At 44.1% G+C, this 15,848-nt stretch overlaps 1 protein-coding gene across 1 annotated transcript; it reads left to right on the forward strand.

Annotated features, from left to right (window-relative positions):
• The first annotated feature begins 3,628 nt into the window (after nt 1-3,628).
• LOC308118087 (uncharacterized protein) lies at nt 3,629-15,282 on the forward strand. The gene is made up of 3 exons (XM_080477319.1): nt 3,629-4,425; nt 10,285-10,425; nt 14,276-15,282. The coding sequence occupies exons 1-3, from the start codon at nt 4,359-4,361 to the stop codon at nt 14,461-14,463; spliced, it is 396 nt and encodes a 131-aa protein (XP_080333445.1). The 5' UTR covers nt 3,629-4,358; the 3' UTR covers nt 14,464-15,282.
• Nucleotides 15,283-15,848: the final 566 nt, after the last annotated feature.

Here is a 15,848-nt window from a genome sequence, read left to right on the forward strand (position 1 = left end):
TAGACGGCCGGGAGACCGACACTGAGCTTCTGTCCTTCCTCACTCATCATGTTTCCTTAATACATGTCACTAATATTCTCTCTCTCTCTCTCTCTCTCTCTCTCTCTCTCTCTCTCTCTCTCTCTCTCTCTCTCTCTCTCTCTCTCTCTCTCTCTCTCTCTCTCTCTCTCTCTCTCTCTCTCTCTCTCTCTCTCTCTCTCTCTCTCTCTCTCGCTCTCTCTCTCTCGCTCTCTCTCTCTCGCTCTCTCTCTCTCTTTCCTCTCTGTCTCCATCCTCTTCTCTTCTCTGTTCCTATCCTCTAACTCCAACCGGAACAGCAGATAAACTCTACTGAGTCTGGTTCTGCAGGTTTGGTCCAGTGAAAACGGCATCTTCTCCTCTCCACCTTTGCATGAATGGATTTTCTGAGCGTGCGAAAGTAATCCATTCATACTGTCAGTTCCAATCTTTAAATCCTCGTTCTCATCCTGTTCCTGCATGATGTTCCTGTGTGGATCAGGCTGTTCTGATGGACCCGCTGGAGGAGACAGTGAGTCCCAGAGCGGACGTGGAAAAGGTCGAGTCCTGGTCTGTGGACGTAACAGAGCCACCCCCAGTGGCAGCAGCAGATGGTGAGGGAGCCCTGGGCTGGACGGCGCCCCCCGGGGGGTTCCTGGGCACAGCGACAGAGCAGCCATGCACAAGATATCTGACCACTGATTGGACCGTGCAGCGCTGGATGCCACGGGCTGATAAGACGCTGAGAGGAGCAGCGCTTACATGCTCGAGAGGACTCATAATTATGTTAACCCGCTGGTTTCTCCAGGACCCTCCGCTCGCGCTTCATGCTAGAATTTGTGGCTTATTGGGTCAGTAAATGGAAAAGTCTCCTCTTGGAACGAGCAGGGCTGCAACTCAGAATAAAAAATCAGTTGGAGATGTCACCAAGACTGAAACCATGGTTTTAAATAAGAACTAAAAATAGAGAGCGTGATTTAAAACGAGGGGACGTTTCATTAAATTTGGAGAATTTACGTCACACAGCCTCGAGCAAAAAGAGTGAAATTTGGTGAATTCACGGGACGAACAAGCACAGGAAAGGCTAAGATTTGTACTTTCTATAAAAGTGATGGGAGCTGTGGTTTAAAAGGCAATAAAGCAAAACTCCGAAGCGCTTACATTGTGACAGCTGAACTTAAGCTTTTTGCTCCGACTCTCTGCTGTTTGAGGAGAATCCAGCTTTGTCGGCCCTTTAGTGTGAAAACTGCAGAGGCACATACATTCGGTGCAACTTTCAATTACTTGATATTCTGGCTGCTAAAAGGCAGTTTCCCTTCAAGGCTCTTGCAGTTAATCTCGCAGCCAGTGCCAGCATTAAGGCGATAATCACGCGACATGTGACACATGCACAAAAACGGTCCCTAAAGGAGCAGCAGGACAGAGGCCACGGGATTTCTGGTTGGGGGTGGGCGTCACAGTTCAGTTGGTCTGTGTGTTTGCGGCCATGTTGTGGAGCACAATGTGGTCAAACATAGCTGGATTATTGCTCATTAACACAGCGGCGAAATCCGCCGGGCTGCTTGAGACTTAATGGCCATTTTCAGTCTCATCTCCTCCACAGTTTTAAGGGGGAGGGTTATGTGTGGTGACAGATGCCCCGAATTAAAGCCCACAGAGCTGAATTAACTTTTCATGTATTTCCTGCTCACATCCTTGTTGTTTTTTTTTTTCTTTTTTTTGGTTTGTTGCTTTGCCGCAGCCCCGAGGCATCAGCTCCTCCACTGGTGTCCTAATTGCAATTTCATCAAGAATTTAAAGCCATGTGGCCTTCCCTATTCTTGTCACTGTCACGCTAAACTAGCCACCAGCGGGGACTTGAAGGGTACTTAAAGCAGCTATTGTGTGTCATAAGATAAGTCAGGAGCAGCTTGGGAAAGACTCACTTTCATCATTGTGGTTCTGCCGGACCTCCTCTTCCCCCACCGAGCCCATCCTCCTCTCACTCCCTCTTTCATGGCTTTATCACTCAAAGGCTCAGCCGGCTCAGCAGAATATAAATGAAAAGGAGCAGAGAGAGGAAGGTTCAGCCCAAACCGCACGCATACATAAGCAAGGGGACTTTTTACAAGGGCGACTCTTTCGTGCTGGAAAAGAACATTTCAACATTATTGATTCATCATGTCGGCGCGTGACGAATTGAAGCTGCAAAATTGTGTGTGTGTGTGTGTGTGTGTGTGTGTGTGTGTGTGTGTGTGTGTGTGTGTGTGTGTGTGTGTGTGTGTGTGTGTGTGTGTGTGTGTGTGTGTGTGTGTGTGTGTGCGCTTTACTAATAACCATCCATCCATCTTCTATTTCGACGAACCAAACTACACCTGAACAGAGCAAAGACAGAGTAACAGAGGAACTCATACACTCACATTCACACTTAGAAGGAATTTAGCGACACTAATTAACCTCAAACTAATGGACTGAGGGAGGAAATCCACACAGGCATGGGGAGAACATGCAACCTCCAGACAGAAAGGCCGAAAACAAACATGAATTATGTCATTTCACTTTTAATGATTCATTTGGGCAGCACACTGGAGCAGTGGTTTGCTCTCTGGCCTCACAGCAAGAATATCGTGGGTTCAAATCCTTCCAGTGTGGAGCTTGCATGTTCTCCCTGTGTGTGTGTCCTCATGGCTTTACGAGTCCCAGAGTGAATTAAAGCAGCCAACGTAAGAGAACTGGATATTTAAGAGAAAGAACGTTAATTAAATTACATTTGAATGTCAAGACTAATTGTTTCTGGATGTTCTAGAGCTGCACGGGAGAACAGTGTGAAGCATCTTCTACCCTTCAACCCCGTGGTTGCAGGTTGGGTTTCCTCTGAGTGCTCCAGGTTCCTCACACAGTCCAGAAACATGCATGTAAGGTTAATCAATGACCCTAGATTGCCCCTGGGGATGGATGTTAGTGTGTGTGTGTGTCCTGTGATTGTCTGGAGACCTGTTCAGGGTGTATCCTGGACCATAGGAAGCTGGGATCCTGCAGGGGTAAAGCAGCGCAGCTTCACAGAGACATGTTATGGTGAACAGCACAGAAGCTGCATCTTTCCTTGTCTTTCCTTTCCTCCTCGAGCCTTCAACTACTGCCCACATGACCCTTCCTACCTTCCATATGCTTCCCAGATAGAACGCACTGCCGGCGTTTCTTTTCTCCCGCTCACACAAACAATGACTCATGAATTAAGGCACAAAAAAGGAGAGACAACTCGCGCACAGCTGCACACACTCACAAATAACAAGAGGCGTGTGTGTGTGTGTGTGTGTGTGTGTGTGTGTGTGTGTGTGTGTGTGTGTGTGTGTGTGTGTGTGTGTGTGTGTGTGTGTGTGTAGAGGCACAACAAAAAAGATGAACTGCAGGACATGATTAGTCATTGTTTGGATCTAATGAAATTATCCACGTTCCCCAGGAATCAGAACATATGTGCAGGAATTTGCCCCCTGTGAATACGTCCTAATATGAATGATAGCAATCATTGGCAGCCATCTATCAGAGCAGACCATATGTTGCTTTGGGTGGGGAGGGAATGAGGGCTTACCACAAAGCCTGCCTTATCCTCTGGCATTACAGACTCTAAGAAAGGATTTAGTCTTTAATTCTTGATTAGATAGAATTTTCTCTCCAGTGTGCGAGTGTAGTGATACACCGACCGCCTATGACCCGATCTACTGGGGGAAAGTGTGCGTTTGGGAGTTTTCTGGCATCAGTCCCTCCTGCTGTGGACACACCAGCACACCGACCTGGACCCCTCAGGGTGTCATCCCATTCAGCACTCAGGCTTTCAACACATTATGATAGGGTTATTATTAGACGCCATGGATTATCAATCTAGAATTAATCCTGATTGATGTGTTTGCCCCGACTGGAAAAGGACCACGTTTGTTTCTCTGGGAGATGAGAGAAAGTGTCTTTTTTTTCTCTTCTTGTCTTGAGGATGTGACATGAGCCGTTTGTGATCAAACCTCCAACGGCTTCTCCTTCTGAGGACGTGAGGAGACCGCTGAGGAAGACATTCATTTATTTAGTTCCTTCGCTCAATCATCTTCCTCCCTCCCTCAGAGTCGCTGCCTGACTGGCTGCTGAGCTGCCTGCCTGGATGCTTTGGCTCCCTCTCCCTCACTGGACTCTCTGGCACTTCACTCGGCTCGAGCTTCAGCGAGGCAGAGGAGGAGGGAGACAGTCAGGCTGATCAGGGTCGGGACAGTGGAGGATCTCTGCTGGGTTTCTCTCTCTCTCTCTCTCTCTCTCTCTCTCTCTGTCTGTTTCTGGGGGGGAGACTGTTAGATGAGAAGTGACTGCCTCTAATCAAGCGTCACTGCTGTTCTGCATCCATGACTTTACACACCTGTATGTATGGGTTTGGATTATTCTTGGTTTGGACTCTCTGCTCAGCACAAGGTGAGTTTTTACTGTGCATTGCAATGAATGAATGAATGAATGAATCTGTGTGTGTGTGTGTGTGTGTGTGTGTGTGTGTGTGTGTGTGTGTGTGTGTGTGTGTGTGTGTGTGTGTGTGTGTGTGCGCGCTAATGATATCCCAGACACAATAATCTTCACTTACAGCCTCTTGCAGGCTCAATAGGATGATTTACAGTCTTACAGGTAATAAATCTATCCTACAGTATAAATATACAACTGAATTTACAATTTGAATGAACTTGAAACATCTGCACATCTAATAAGAACACTAAAACACAAGTGTGGAGAATCACAGATACAATGAATGACCACGGTTTTCAATGAATATGCCTTTCTGCTGTCCGTAATTGAGCGGGGAGTTAAAGTCAGTGTCTCCAAACAATAGGTAGAATGGGTGGAGGCAAACTAAATTTCCCCCTGGAGCAATAATAATTGACCCAAACTGGACTGAGCTGTAACGTCTGAGTGAAAAATGAAATGGGATCGTTGTGATTGTTTGTTGAGACTTCGCCTCTGCTTTATCCGAATCTCTGTTTTATTGTCTGAGCAGATCAATTATTTGTTGTTTACTGACACGGTAACGTTGGTAAAACACAGCGGAGGAGGCAAGAAGCCGCAGCTGCACATGCATACATGTATGATGGAGGCTGGCCACACTGCCGGGTTTACACATCTGCAGCCACTGGGCTGGATATTATTGTGATATTTTGACATTGGTCGGTTGTAAATATAGTCGTTGGAGAGATATAATCCACAAGGGAGTATAGGAGTGTAATCCAGCATCTAAGAAAAGCAATATGTATCAACAGATTATCTTTAGATGTTTGATATCAAAGGTTTTCAATATGAAACACAAGAAAACAATCAAACCAAACTCATCTTAAAGCTGCAATTGTACCAGTTTGATTACTACTCTGTCAGTCAGATGATGCGTTTGTGACTGAATCATGTAGTTTGAGAACATTAAATCAAGTTCATTTCTTATATCAACTAATAGTGTGTTAATGAGGAAAAATAAATCCATATAAAGTAACAGGGAGGCAATCATCTGTTATAAACACACTGTGTGCTTCATTCTTTCCCTTGTCAGACTGTTTCTCATAAAAAATGAATGAAGCCTATAATGGTGTTGTGACAATAAGTGGCTTTGTTTTGTAATGATGACAAAAAAAAACCACAAATGCATGTGCTCCAAACTAGTAATTAATCAGGAGTATATTTAGGTCACTGCCGATCGAGGCAGTGAACATTTGCGATGGTTACTGGACCTGGCGTATACTTCAGAAACAAATTGCACGGTAGCGTTGGAGCCGAATGTCTTTCTAATATGGCCTCATTATGTTGACAAATGCTCGTACCGGGCAGCTTTTCAATGTTTCATAAGAGCTGTGTGTAACTGCACGGCGAATTGTTGAATCAGGTTATTTGCCAGATGTAAATGACTGTCTCACTGCCTTTTATTTTTTTTTCCTCCCTTCCAAACTGCAGTATTTATGAGCGCTTTTCACTACACACTGTATCATCAACTGGGGAATATGACGCATCCTTTACAGACTGGCATGTGCTCTGTGTCCCGGCTAGGCTTTACATTGATTCCAGCAGATTTCTAAAGTGATTTTTGTAAGAGCATTTGCCCAGGATTAGTTTGCCTTCTGAAAGCTCCAGCAGAGCTCTTGGTGGGCTATTTAACAGGGCAGAGGCAGCGAGAGGCTGGCGCCCGCTCCCCGCCCTCGCCGGGCCCTCAGATAAAGAGGGAGGATTGGTTTCAGCCAAAGCTGATCTTCCATCTTGTGTGTGCAGGCTGCTGGAGGTCGTGCTCAGGTGTGTTAGCGGCCTGAATCTACGGACAATCCCTTTAAGCCCCGGTGGATTTGTTCTGGTTGGGCTTAGCCCGACTTTCTTAAAAGACTTAGACTCTGAGAGGTGAGACAGTTTGCATGGGAAAAGTTGAGGTGAGAGAAGTGTTTGGGTTGTTATATTTCTGAAAGGATAAACTCAAAATCCTAATGTATTATGTTCTAAAGCAACGGTTCCCAAGCTGGGAGGTGAGCAGAGATAAGAGAGGAGGCCTCGTGTGTCCCTGAACAGTGTCTCATTCTGCCTTCAACCTCCTGGAAAAATACTTTCAGAGCACAAAGACCTGATAAAAACAACATATCAAACTCTGGAATGTATTTACCAATAAAAACTAAAGTTAGAAATGATCCACTGACTAAAAACAAGATGTATGATCTTATATTGTGACTCATACATGACCAAGCGGGAGATATATAATCAGGGTAGGCAAAGTAAGTTGAGTAAGTTATATATCATATATAACAGGGGTGACAAACATTAGACCTGCAGGAGGCGCCGATCAGCGTAGTGGACAAAACACAACACTGAGAGTCGAGCTGAGATCTCAGTGATGCTGCCATGGACGACAGCTAACTAGCATTAGCCTCAGAGCCACGCCGTCAGGGGGAGTTGGTAAAAATACCCAGAATGCAACAGCGAGAGGGGAAGTTTGTTTTGGACATTTCACTGCATTTCTGCATCTCACCCGAACCCTACTGCACCATTAAAATTGGCTTTATGTTGAGACTGCAGTCATTTGCTGTAGTAATTGTTTCATTTTGAGAAAACAAGGACATTTTTATTACGTAAACTTTGCATCACAATAAAGAAGAACTTTTAAATTCAAACATTATTAGGGTTCTATTTTACCGGTCCGGCTGACTCAAGATGAAACTGGGCTGAATGTGGCCCCTGAATTTAAATCCATCCATCGATTCCTCCATCTCCTCCCTCTCCGGGTGGTGGGGGTGTCAGTCTGAGCACCGTCACCCAGACCACCCTGCACCCATTAAGAACTTTCCTGCAGGTGGAGAGCCCACAGGAAGGTGGAGAGCCCACAGGAAGGTGGAGAGCCCACAGGAAGGGGGAGAGCCCACAGGAAGGTGGAGAGCCCACCTGCAGGTGGAGAGCCCACAGGAAGGTGGAGAGCCCACAGGAAGGTGGAGAGCCCACAGGAAGGTGGAGAGCCCACAGGAAGGGGGAGAGCCCACAGGAAGGTGGCGCTCGGTGTGGGACTTGAACCCTCTACCTTGAGGCTGAGAGTCTCATGCTCTACCAGCTGATCTGGCCGGGGATCTGAACTAAAATACTTTAAAAATTTGTTTTTCAATGCTTGTGCTGGAAGATCAGTATTTGATTTATAATTAGACACAAAGAAGTACAACAGCAAAAAAAAAACAACAAACAAGCAAACTATGTAAGCAGAGTTTTATAAGGAGATGTATTCATCTTGATCATGGTTTCCACAGAAGTCTCTTATGGGGAACTTCCCAGTTCTGCTTTTGTATGTTGGTGCATCCATCAGCATTTGGCTTCACTCTCATGTTTCTGCGATTCAGAGGGTTGGTCCGCAGCCTGTTAGAGGCAATGTGGAGGGCCCATAGGGAAAGTGTTGGAAGGCATCAACCTCAACTGAGCCGGCTCCTTTCATCAGAGCAGGTACCAAACCTTTCCTCTCGTCTGTGATGGTGTTCACTGTCGAAAAACGTTTCCGTGCCTCGGCTTCCTCCACTTATAGTTCATTGAGTGGCTGAGATATGGCTTCAAGATCACAAGCTGCAGCTGGCAGGGGGACGGGAGGGAGTGTACTACTATCACCATCGAGATGAAAGAAAAGAAAAGAAAAGAAAAGAAAAGAGAAGAGAAGAGAAGAGAAGAGAAGAGAAGAGAAGAGAAGAGAAGAGAAGAGAAGAGAAGAGAAGAGAAGAGAAGAGAAGAGAAGAGAAGATGATTACAGGGGTTATATGGGAGCAAATTCAAATATCAAACTCCAAAGCAATGTTTCTTTCTGGATCTGTTTTGAAGAAATACTCTTGGTACCAATATTTCTCTTGAGATATTCTGCAGCATTTTGCCCTCGCTTGAAGTGAAAGATTGCTTGATAATGAACTAATTTGTTGTGTTTATGCGCTGCAGAACTTCAGAAAAGAAGGACAACACTGCTGCAAGTTTAATGCCGCTTCCCCACTTCTCATCATGAACTATTAAACTACAGTCAGAGCATCTGCTTCTGATGCAGGTTGATTTATGGATGAAACTACTGAGAAGAAAAAAGGCATCGTTGTGAATGAAAATCCTACTAGAACTGATTAGATCTGTCTCCAGTAGTTTGACTGAACAAGAAGGATGCCTCTTGTTCTATTAGGATGGATTTTATTTTCACACTAATGTAGCACACACTACATTCATCCATTGATCACCTATACTTCATCTATACAGACTCACATCACGAGGGGCTGGAGGCTGTAAAAAGCAGGAAGAACGCATCGAACATATCAGAAACAAGCATGTGTGAGTAGGTGGAGGTCGGGCGGGAAGATGCAGTCTTCACACAGAAAGACTCCAAGTATGATGTTGTTGTGAGGTAAAAGTACAAACTTCAGCCTGTAGCCGCCGCGATTAAAGCTGATTGGATGCTCAAACCAAATGTAAAGTTTAACAGGCTGAAATAAACTGAATGGGTTTTGAGTACAATTGAAAACATGAAAACCACAAATTAATTAATGAATCTTTAATGATCTAATTGTACCTTGAATATAAGTTTATGACTTTGGTGAATAATTAGTCCTTATCAATAGCTGAGGCTAATATAATTTTAGTTTTTGGGGCGTCGGTAGGCTCGGAGCCTCTGAAAACCTTGTGAAAACTGCTCCCAACATAGAACTGGACCCTCCCACTCAATGTTGATGTTTGCTAAAGTACCCCGAACAACCTGCGAGGTTCTCTGACACCAAATACCATCATGGGAAAAACACAAGGTAAAGCTGATCCAGTGAAAAGGATGAGAGAATGTGAGAGCTTTTAAAGTATTTCAATCGCTTGAGGTTTAGATTCTTAATTGTTTGTTTTACTGTATTTCTTTTATTTCTTTGTACTGTGAACTGCCTTGTGTCTGGTTGGTGTTCTATAAGTACATTTTCCTTGCTTTGCCTTCTGCACATGAGTGAGTAGATGGTCACTAACAAGGACGGCGGCCTCCAGAGTGTCAGGACTCCAGGTCCATATTCTCCTGGCTTTATAGCTGAGTCATCCATCGTAGTGATCCAACACTCCAACTAACAAACAAACCAACAGCAATGAAAACACTCATTTCTTCTCAAAGGTAAATAATAATGGCTTGGATTTATAGAGCTCTTTTGTGGAGCTGACTCAGAGCGCGTACAGAGATTATTCATTCACACCTCTGATGCTAAGCTACGTTGTAGCCTCAGCTGTCCTGGGGCTGCCCTTTTGCACCAACCGCCCCTCTGACCACCACCAACATTCATACGAGGCAATGTAGGTAAAGTGCCTTGCCCAAGGACACAACGACAATGACTTGGATAGAGTTGGCGTCAAACCGCCAACCCTCCGGTTTTTGGACGACCGACTCCACCACATCGCCATAATAACTCATAAAGTGTAACATGCAGTAGCCAAGGCATCTAGAAGTTCCATAGGGCTCATCCCTGTACACTATGGAACATACCATTAAGACTCTTAAGAGACAAGCTCTTTTCTGTTACTGAGGAGTGAAATGTTGACATTCTAATGCTAATCCCAGTGCTTTGTGCAGAAGTGTTTACTTTCAGCCATTTCCTGCCTGCACTGCACTGGTATTTAAGGAGTGATGAAGCCGAGACTTCACATTCTGAAGCATTCTGATCACTAGAAGAAAACTACTGAGGAGGTTTGCAGTTGTGGGTGTGCCATTGTTTCTCTCGCCCAAATGTAGCAGGGAACTCAAAATGAAGGTGATGTCGCTCCCTAACATGCATTACCCTGTGTCCCCCGTTCCTGCAGTCCAGGGGCTGCAGTGCTATGGCTGTAACATCATCCTGGGTCAGAGGTACGTGGACGTGGGCTGCTCCAACCCAGAGGTCATCACCTGCACCCACTCACACAAGGGCTTCAAACACCGCTTCTGCATCAAGACAGAGAGCAGTGAGTAAACCTCTCGTGAAAGACATTTCACAATTATCTTCTCTACCCCTCATCCTCCGACTCTAATGCGCTCACTACTTGTTTGGGAGAATATTTATGGGGCAGGAGATTATTAAAGCATGATGGATTCACTCTGGCGTTCCACTGGACATTGGGATAATCATTTTTAATCGTACTCTCATGTAAATGTTCTTTGTTCGCTGATGTGAATATTCTGTTTCCCCCTGCACAGAGGAGAGTTACATAACTCCGCTTTGCTGAGTAAATTACAAGTCGTTCAGTGTTTGATGTTAAGTCAAACGGGGTGGACATGAACGTCCATGAGAAGGGCGACGACAGTCCGACGTGTGCATGCACGGCAGAGCCAACGATCCAGCTGTTCCTTTGCTTGACGTCTCCAGGACGTGCTCGTGTCAAAAGGGGCTGATGAGGCACCTTTTCCCCCCCGTTTGCTCTGAGAAACAGCAAGCTAAGACAAGCACTGACAACCGCCTGTCAGACTCTGGGTGACGCGCACTTTGTCAAAATCTTAAAGCGGTGTCTCGGTATTAATCTGTACCCAGTCAGCCCGCTGAAATTCATGTGTCAAGAAAAACCCAAATCAGACTCAAACACAAGTGTTCTGCTTCACAAGAGATGTGTGCTCCAGTCATCACCAGTCATTTTGTTCTGCTCAGTGGCTCCTCCGTAACTTTAACTCCAGCTGACGGGGGAAACGCTGAACCCTTGTAACTGGATGATACTCAGGTTAACCCAGGAGCGTCAAACCTGCTGCAATCAGGCTAAAAACTACTGATGGTTCAATCCAGCCGGTGTGATGACCTTGCAAAGTGTGGTAATTCATCAGGAGACATTAAGTGCAGGGCCTCCTGGTGGTGGTGCAGAGGTCAGCACTCTTCCAGAACCAAACAACAACATAGTGTGAGATGAGCTGGTTGAGTGGAGATGTAAATGTGAGTGTGTGTGGTTGTCTGTTTATCTTGTCCTGTACGGGATTGTTGACCTGGTGACCTGGTGGGATCAGAGTCAGTCCTCCCCCCAATGCTCAACTGAATCAAGAGCAATGGAAAAAGTATGTCTACAAACTAAAGGGGCCCAGTTTCATAGTTCCAAGTGAGAACAGACCCACAGTTTTGCAGTGGCCCCTTATTGGAGTTGGAAGCCCCGTTTACACTACGTTTGGAAAACCTTTGTTATGTTTTAGGTGTCCGTTTATACGACAACGGCTCTCGGAGCAAGTGAAAATGCAACTTTCTCCGAAGGTGGTACTTTTTGAAAACACTCCGACTACGTCTCCGTTGAGTTATTTTGTACATGCGTGCAAGAGTAGATGGATGAAGACAAAATCAAACTATAAAAAGATCTTTTGCAGAAATAAACCATAAGAGTGCCAGTTAGGACGGATGCTGACAACATAGAAAGACCTACTAAATATTTCAAAAAGTCTCTAACTGACACAAGAATTTAATTTGATGCCAATACTGATTATCTAACATTTTAGTTCAGGGGCCACAAGCGGCTTTTTTTAATTTTGTGAGGGCCAGACCAGTAAAATAGATCCATAATTACCTTGAATTTAAATTTCAAAGTTTTTCTTTGTTGTGGCGCAGAGTATACGATGAAAACCTCTATATTTTCAAAACAATAAACAATGACTACAGAAAATGACTACAATCTCAACATAAAGATCATTTGGATGAAACCTTCTGGTGACAATTACAGTGAAACGTCCCAAACTCCCGCTGACGTCACGGCTTTCAGGCTAAATACTAGTTTACTATCTTTCATGGCAGCATCACCGAGTCTCAGCTCGGCTCTTCTGTTCTGTCTGCTACACTTTTCTTTTTTTTTTTTCTTTTTTGAGATGAAGAATAGATTACAAATTTATCAAACATTCTAAATAAGCACAACGTATAAAAGGAAAGATTGATTAAAACCATAAAATTGTGCCAGTTGGACTTGTTGCAGACTATGTATGTATAGAATTAAAAACATGTTATCATATGACATCCAGAGAAACATCCCCGCCTGGTGTGACCCAGTCTGCACAGCGTGAGAGATCGGGGGGTGTTATGTAGCTCAAGCTCTGTAAAGACAGCTCATCCTCCCACTCTGAAGACCCCTGCTTTACATTAATTAGCCACAGGTCAATAACGTCACTGAGTGCACAGCCTTTTAAGAATAAAGCTGAAGAGAGTCTGTTGGAGACAGCGCGGGCAAATAGGGCAACAATTCATGAATAATTCTCTGCTTAAAATACCAAAGAACTTGGGGATTTCATCCTAGACTGTAAGTAATATATTTGAAAGATTTAGAGAATTAAGTGAAATCTGTTCACACAAGGGACACGACTGAAATCCACTGCTGGATCTCTGTGATCTCTGGATCTTCTGCTGGCATTGCATCCAAAACACACAGAATTGTTTAGTGTAAATCCCCCGTATGGAGTCAGAAATGCTTCTCGCAATTATCTGTGAAGATCACAGCCTGTGTGACGGCTTGAAGTGGAAACTGTCCTGAACGCAGCTCCGACGAGCCTCCAAGTGAAAAGATTCTGTGCATTAAAAAGGCAGATCTCTTAAAGAAACGATACACGAAGGATATATGAAAAATACACCCTGCAATTAATCCGTTTCTGATTATGATATCTACATTAAAACACGATGAGAAACGAGATCTGGATCTTTTTCTATCAACTCTATTTCAGAATTTCAGATCGGTCTTCTAATGAAGATATATAAAAACTGCCAAGATGCTTTTCCATTTTAATCAAAAAGATGTAATTATTCAAATCAGTTGGGAAAACGAAGAAAAGGTGTCCAGATTTAAATAACGCATGAATTCCCTGACTTCTTAGAGACTCAAACTGTTCATTGGATGTGCCTGATGCACATAACATTTACAGGCTGGGACTTTGTAGCTTTATTTTGATAGTCACCGTGATTAACAATCCAACTTGGTACTTTTATTTTGACAGTCACCATAATAACAATCCAACTTGGTGGTCTGTCCACTAGAATGTCTGTGTTCTCCCAGTGTTCATGTTTAGAGTGTTTGGTTCTCTGCCTGCACGTGTGTGGTTTCATTACAGAAACAAACCACAGCACCCTCTAGTGGACCAACATTAAAACCGCATCAATTTCAGCATTTCTGTCGTTACCGTGGAAACAGACATCGTTCTCAAAATGTTGCCATGTAAACGCAAAACCTTTGTGAAACAAAAACATAAAAAGTGTTCTGTGTGTACTGAGCCTTCATCATTTCACTTTATTTTACATAAAAACGTTTCATTAAAATTGGCTTTATGTTAATTGTCATAATTTTCCATCATAATTGTTTGTTTTTGCAAAAATATTGACATTTTCATCACATATATTCTGCACCACAACAAATAAATACTTTAAGGTTTTTAATAGAAAGATTATTATGGCAGTATTTTACCAGCCAGGCCAACTCAAGATGAAATTGTGCTGCACGTGGCCCCTGAACTAAAATGAGCGTGACACGCCTGATGAAGAGAATTAATCATTGTAACTGGAACTGGTATTAAATAAATTATGGCCGGTGTCAGAGTGCATTGATTTCCTCTTGATATTTCATATTCCTCTGCACAGAAACATGTGTTTTGAGGTACTATGGCGTACCGGCTCATGCACAGCTGCATGCACGAACCCAGTGGAGTGTGTCTTTAAATGTCTTCCTCATTACACACTTGCAGCCTTTGGTTGCTTACTTATGCTTTTTCCTTTCCTGCTGAGCCAAACACCAGCCCCCCCACCCCCCACAGCCCACCCCCCAACAGGCTGACTGACTGTCCCTCCACCCCCGTCCCCCCTCTCTGTCCCTGCAGCGGCTCTGGGCATCGTCTTGACCAGCGGCTGCGCCACATCCAGACACTGCCAGCAACAGGAGCTGCCCGGGGTGCGAATCCACTGCTGTGACTCAGACCTGTGCAACAGCGCCCCCCTCTGGCACCCCGGCACGCTGCACTACGCCTGCGCGCTGATCAGCCTCCTGCTGCTCAGGATGTGGTTGTGATGAGTCGTCGGCGGGGGAGAGTGGACCGTCAGCGGACTCTTGCAGTAGATCCTCATGTTTGGGGCTCAGGGAGAGTTTTCCTCTCTCTGATGAAGCGCTGTTTGTGTCGGAGCCGCGTCAGGATAAACCTGCGGTTCAGTTTGGTCAACGTAATGATGGAGCACATTCACTCACTCAAATGTATCTTGAAGTCTGGATTATTGTGTTGCTGTGATGGGATTATCTTTGTTAGAGTCGTAACATCACCTCATGAAATCAGAACCTCACCGAATCCCTGTTTTTAAACACTTAAGGTCAACTTACATCATATACTTTTTTCTTCTTCTGGGAAGGAGTTCACTGTCTTTTACAACAGAGGCTCCAAACTTTCTTCTCCATCTGATCTCTAATTCGCCAAAACATTACAGGGAAGCCAAACTCTGGTGGACCCCCCCCCCCCCCCCCCCCCCTCCCAGAACACGAGCAGCAGCCAGTTTTCCAGGCATGCTCTACATTATGAAAAGTGTCTTATTTATATTGTCTTGAAAAATCTAGTTTTAAAGACTCCAAAGCAAACTAAGTCTCGGGCCCGACCCCTTAGGAGGCCCTCAAACCCTCGTTTGGGAAACACAGTTTTACAATAACAGACTGGTGTGGTTTTCTTTAAGACACTATTGATTTAAAAATATGTATTTTTTAGGGGTTTCTTCTGTGCAGATCTCCAGAAAAACTTGAAAAAGCATAGTGCATGTGGTTTTTCTGTACAAGACTGTGAGAAATATTGTCCAGTGGAAGCATGTAATGTTGTGATTTCCTGTAATAAAATGTTTCATATTTTTCAAAAGAAAAGCGGTTTGTCCTCTGATGTTTAATGTATACAAGTCCACACCTCGGGTACTTTGGCTTTACGTTGAGGTGGGAGTAATTTTCAGTAGTAATATCGTATCATATTATTATTATAATAAAGTTTGGTTTTGTGAAAATATAGACGTTTTAATCACGTGTACTACTTGGATGTTAAAAGTACAAACAAGGCACTTTGAAGAATTAAAGGAGAGAAAAGTAGAAATGATCGGCTTCAAAGGTTAAATTATGAGGTTGTATGCAAAGAAATACACCAGTGCAGTTACCTTAGCAAGCCATTTAAGTGCAGAGAGTAAGTGCCAATACAGCCGTTGCAAATTATTGGGAACAACACTACTTGTTCAAGAAGTAACACATAATTAACATAATCAAGTACTAATTGCGAGTGACTTCCACAACACAGGCTAGAAATATTGACATAATAAAATTCTGAGATAAACTATGCATCTTCCATAGGTGTTTTTAACAAGTTAGGACGGCCCTGAGCTGAAGTCTGTCTCAGCTGGAACTCACACCACATTTGGTAACGCCTACATTTGTTC

The sequence above is a fragment of the Lipophrys pholis genome (genome assembly GCF_963383615.2).
Source record: "Lipophrys pholis genome assembly, chromosome: 12".
Lineage (NCBI taxonomy): Eukaryota > Metazoa > Chordata > Actinopteri > Blenniiformes > Blenniidae > Lipophrys > Lipophrys pholis.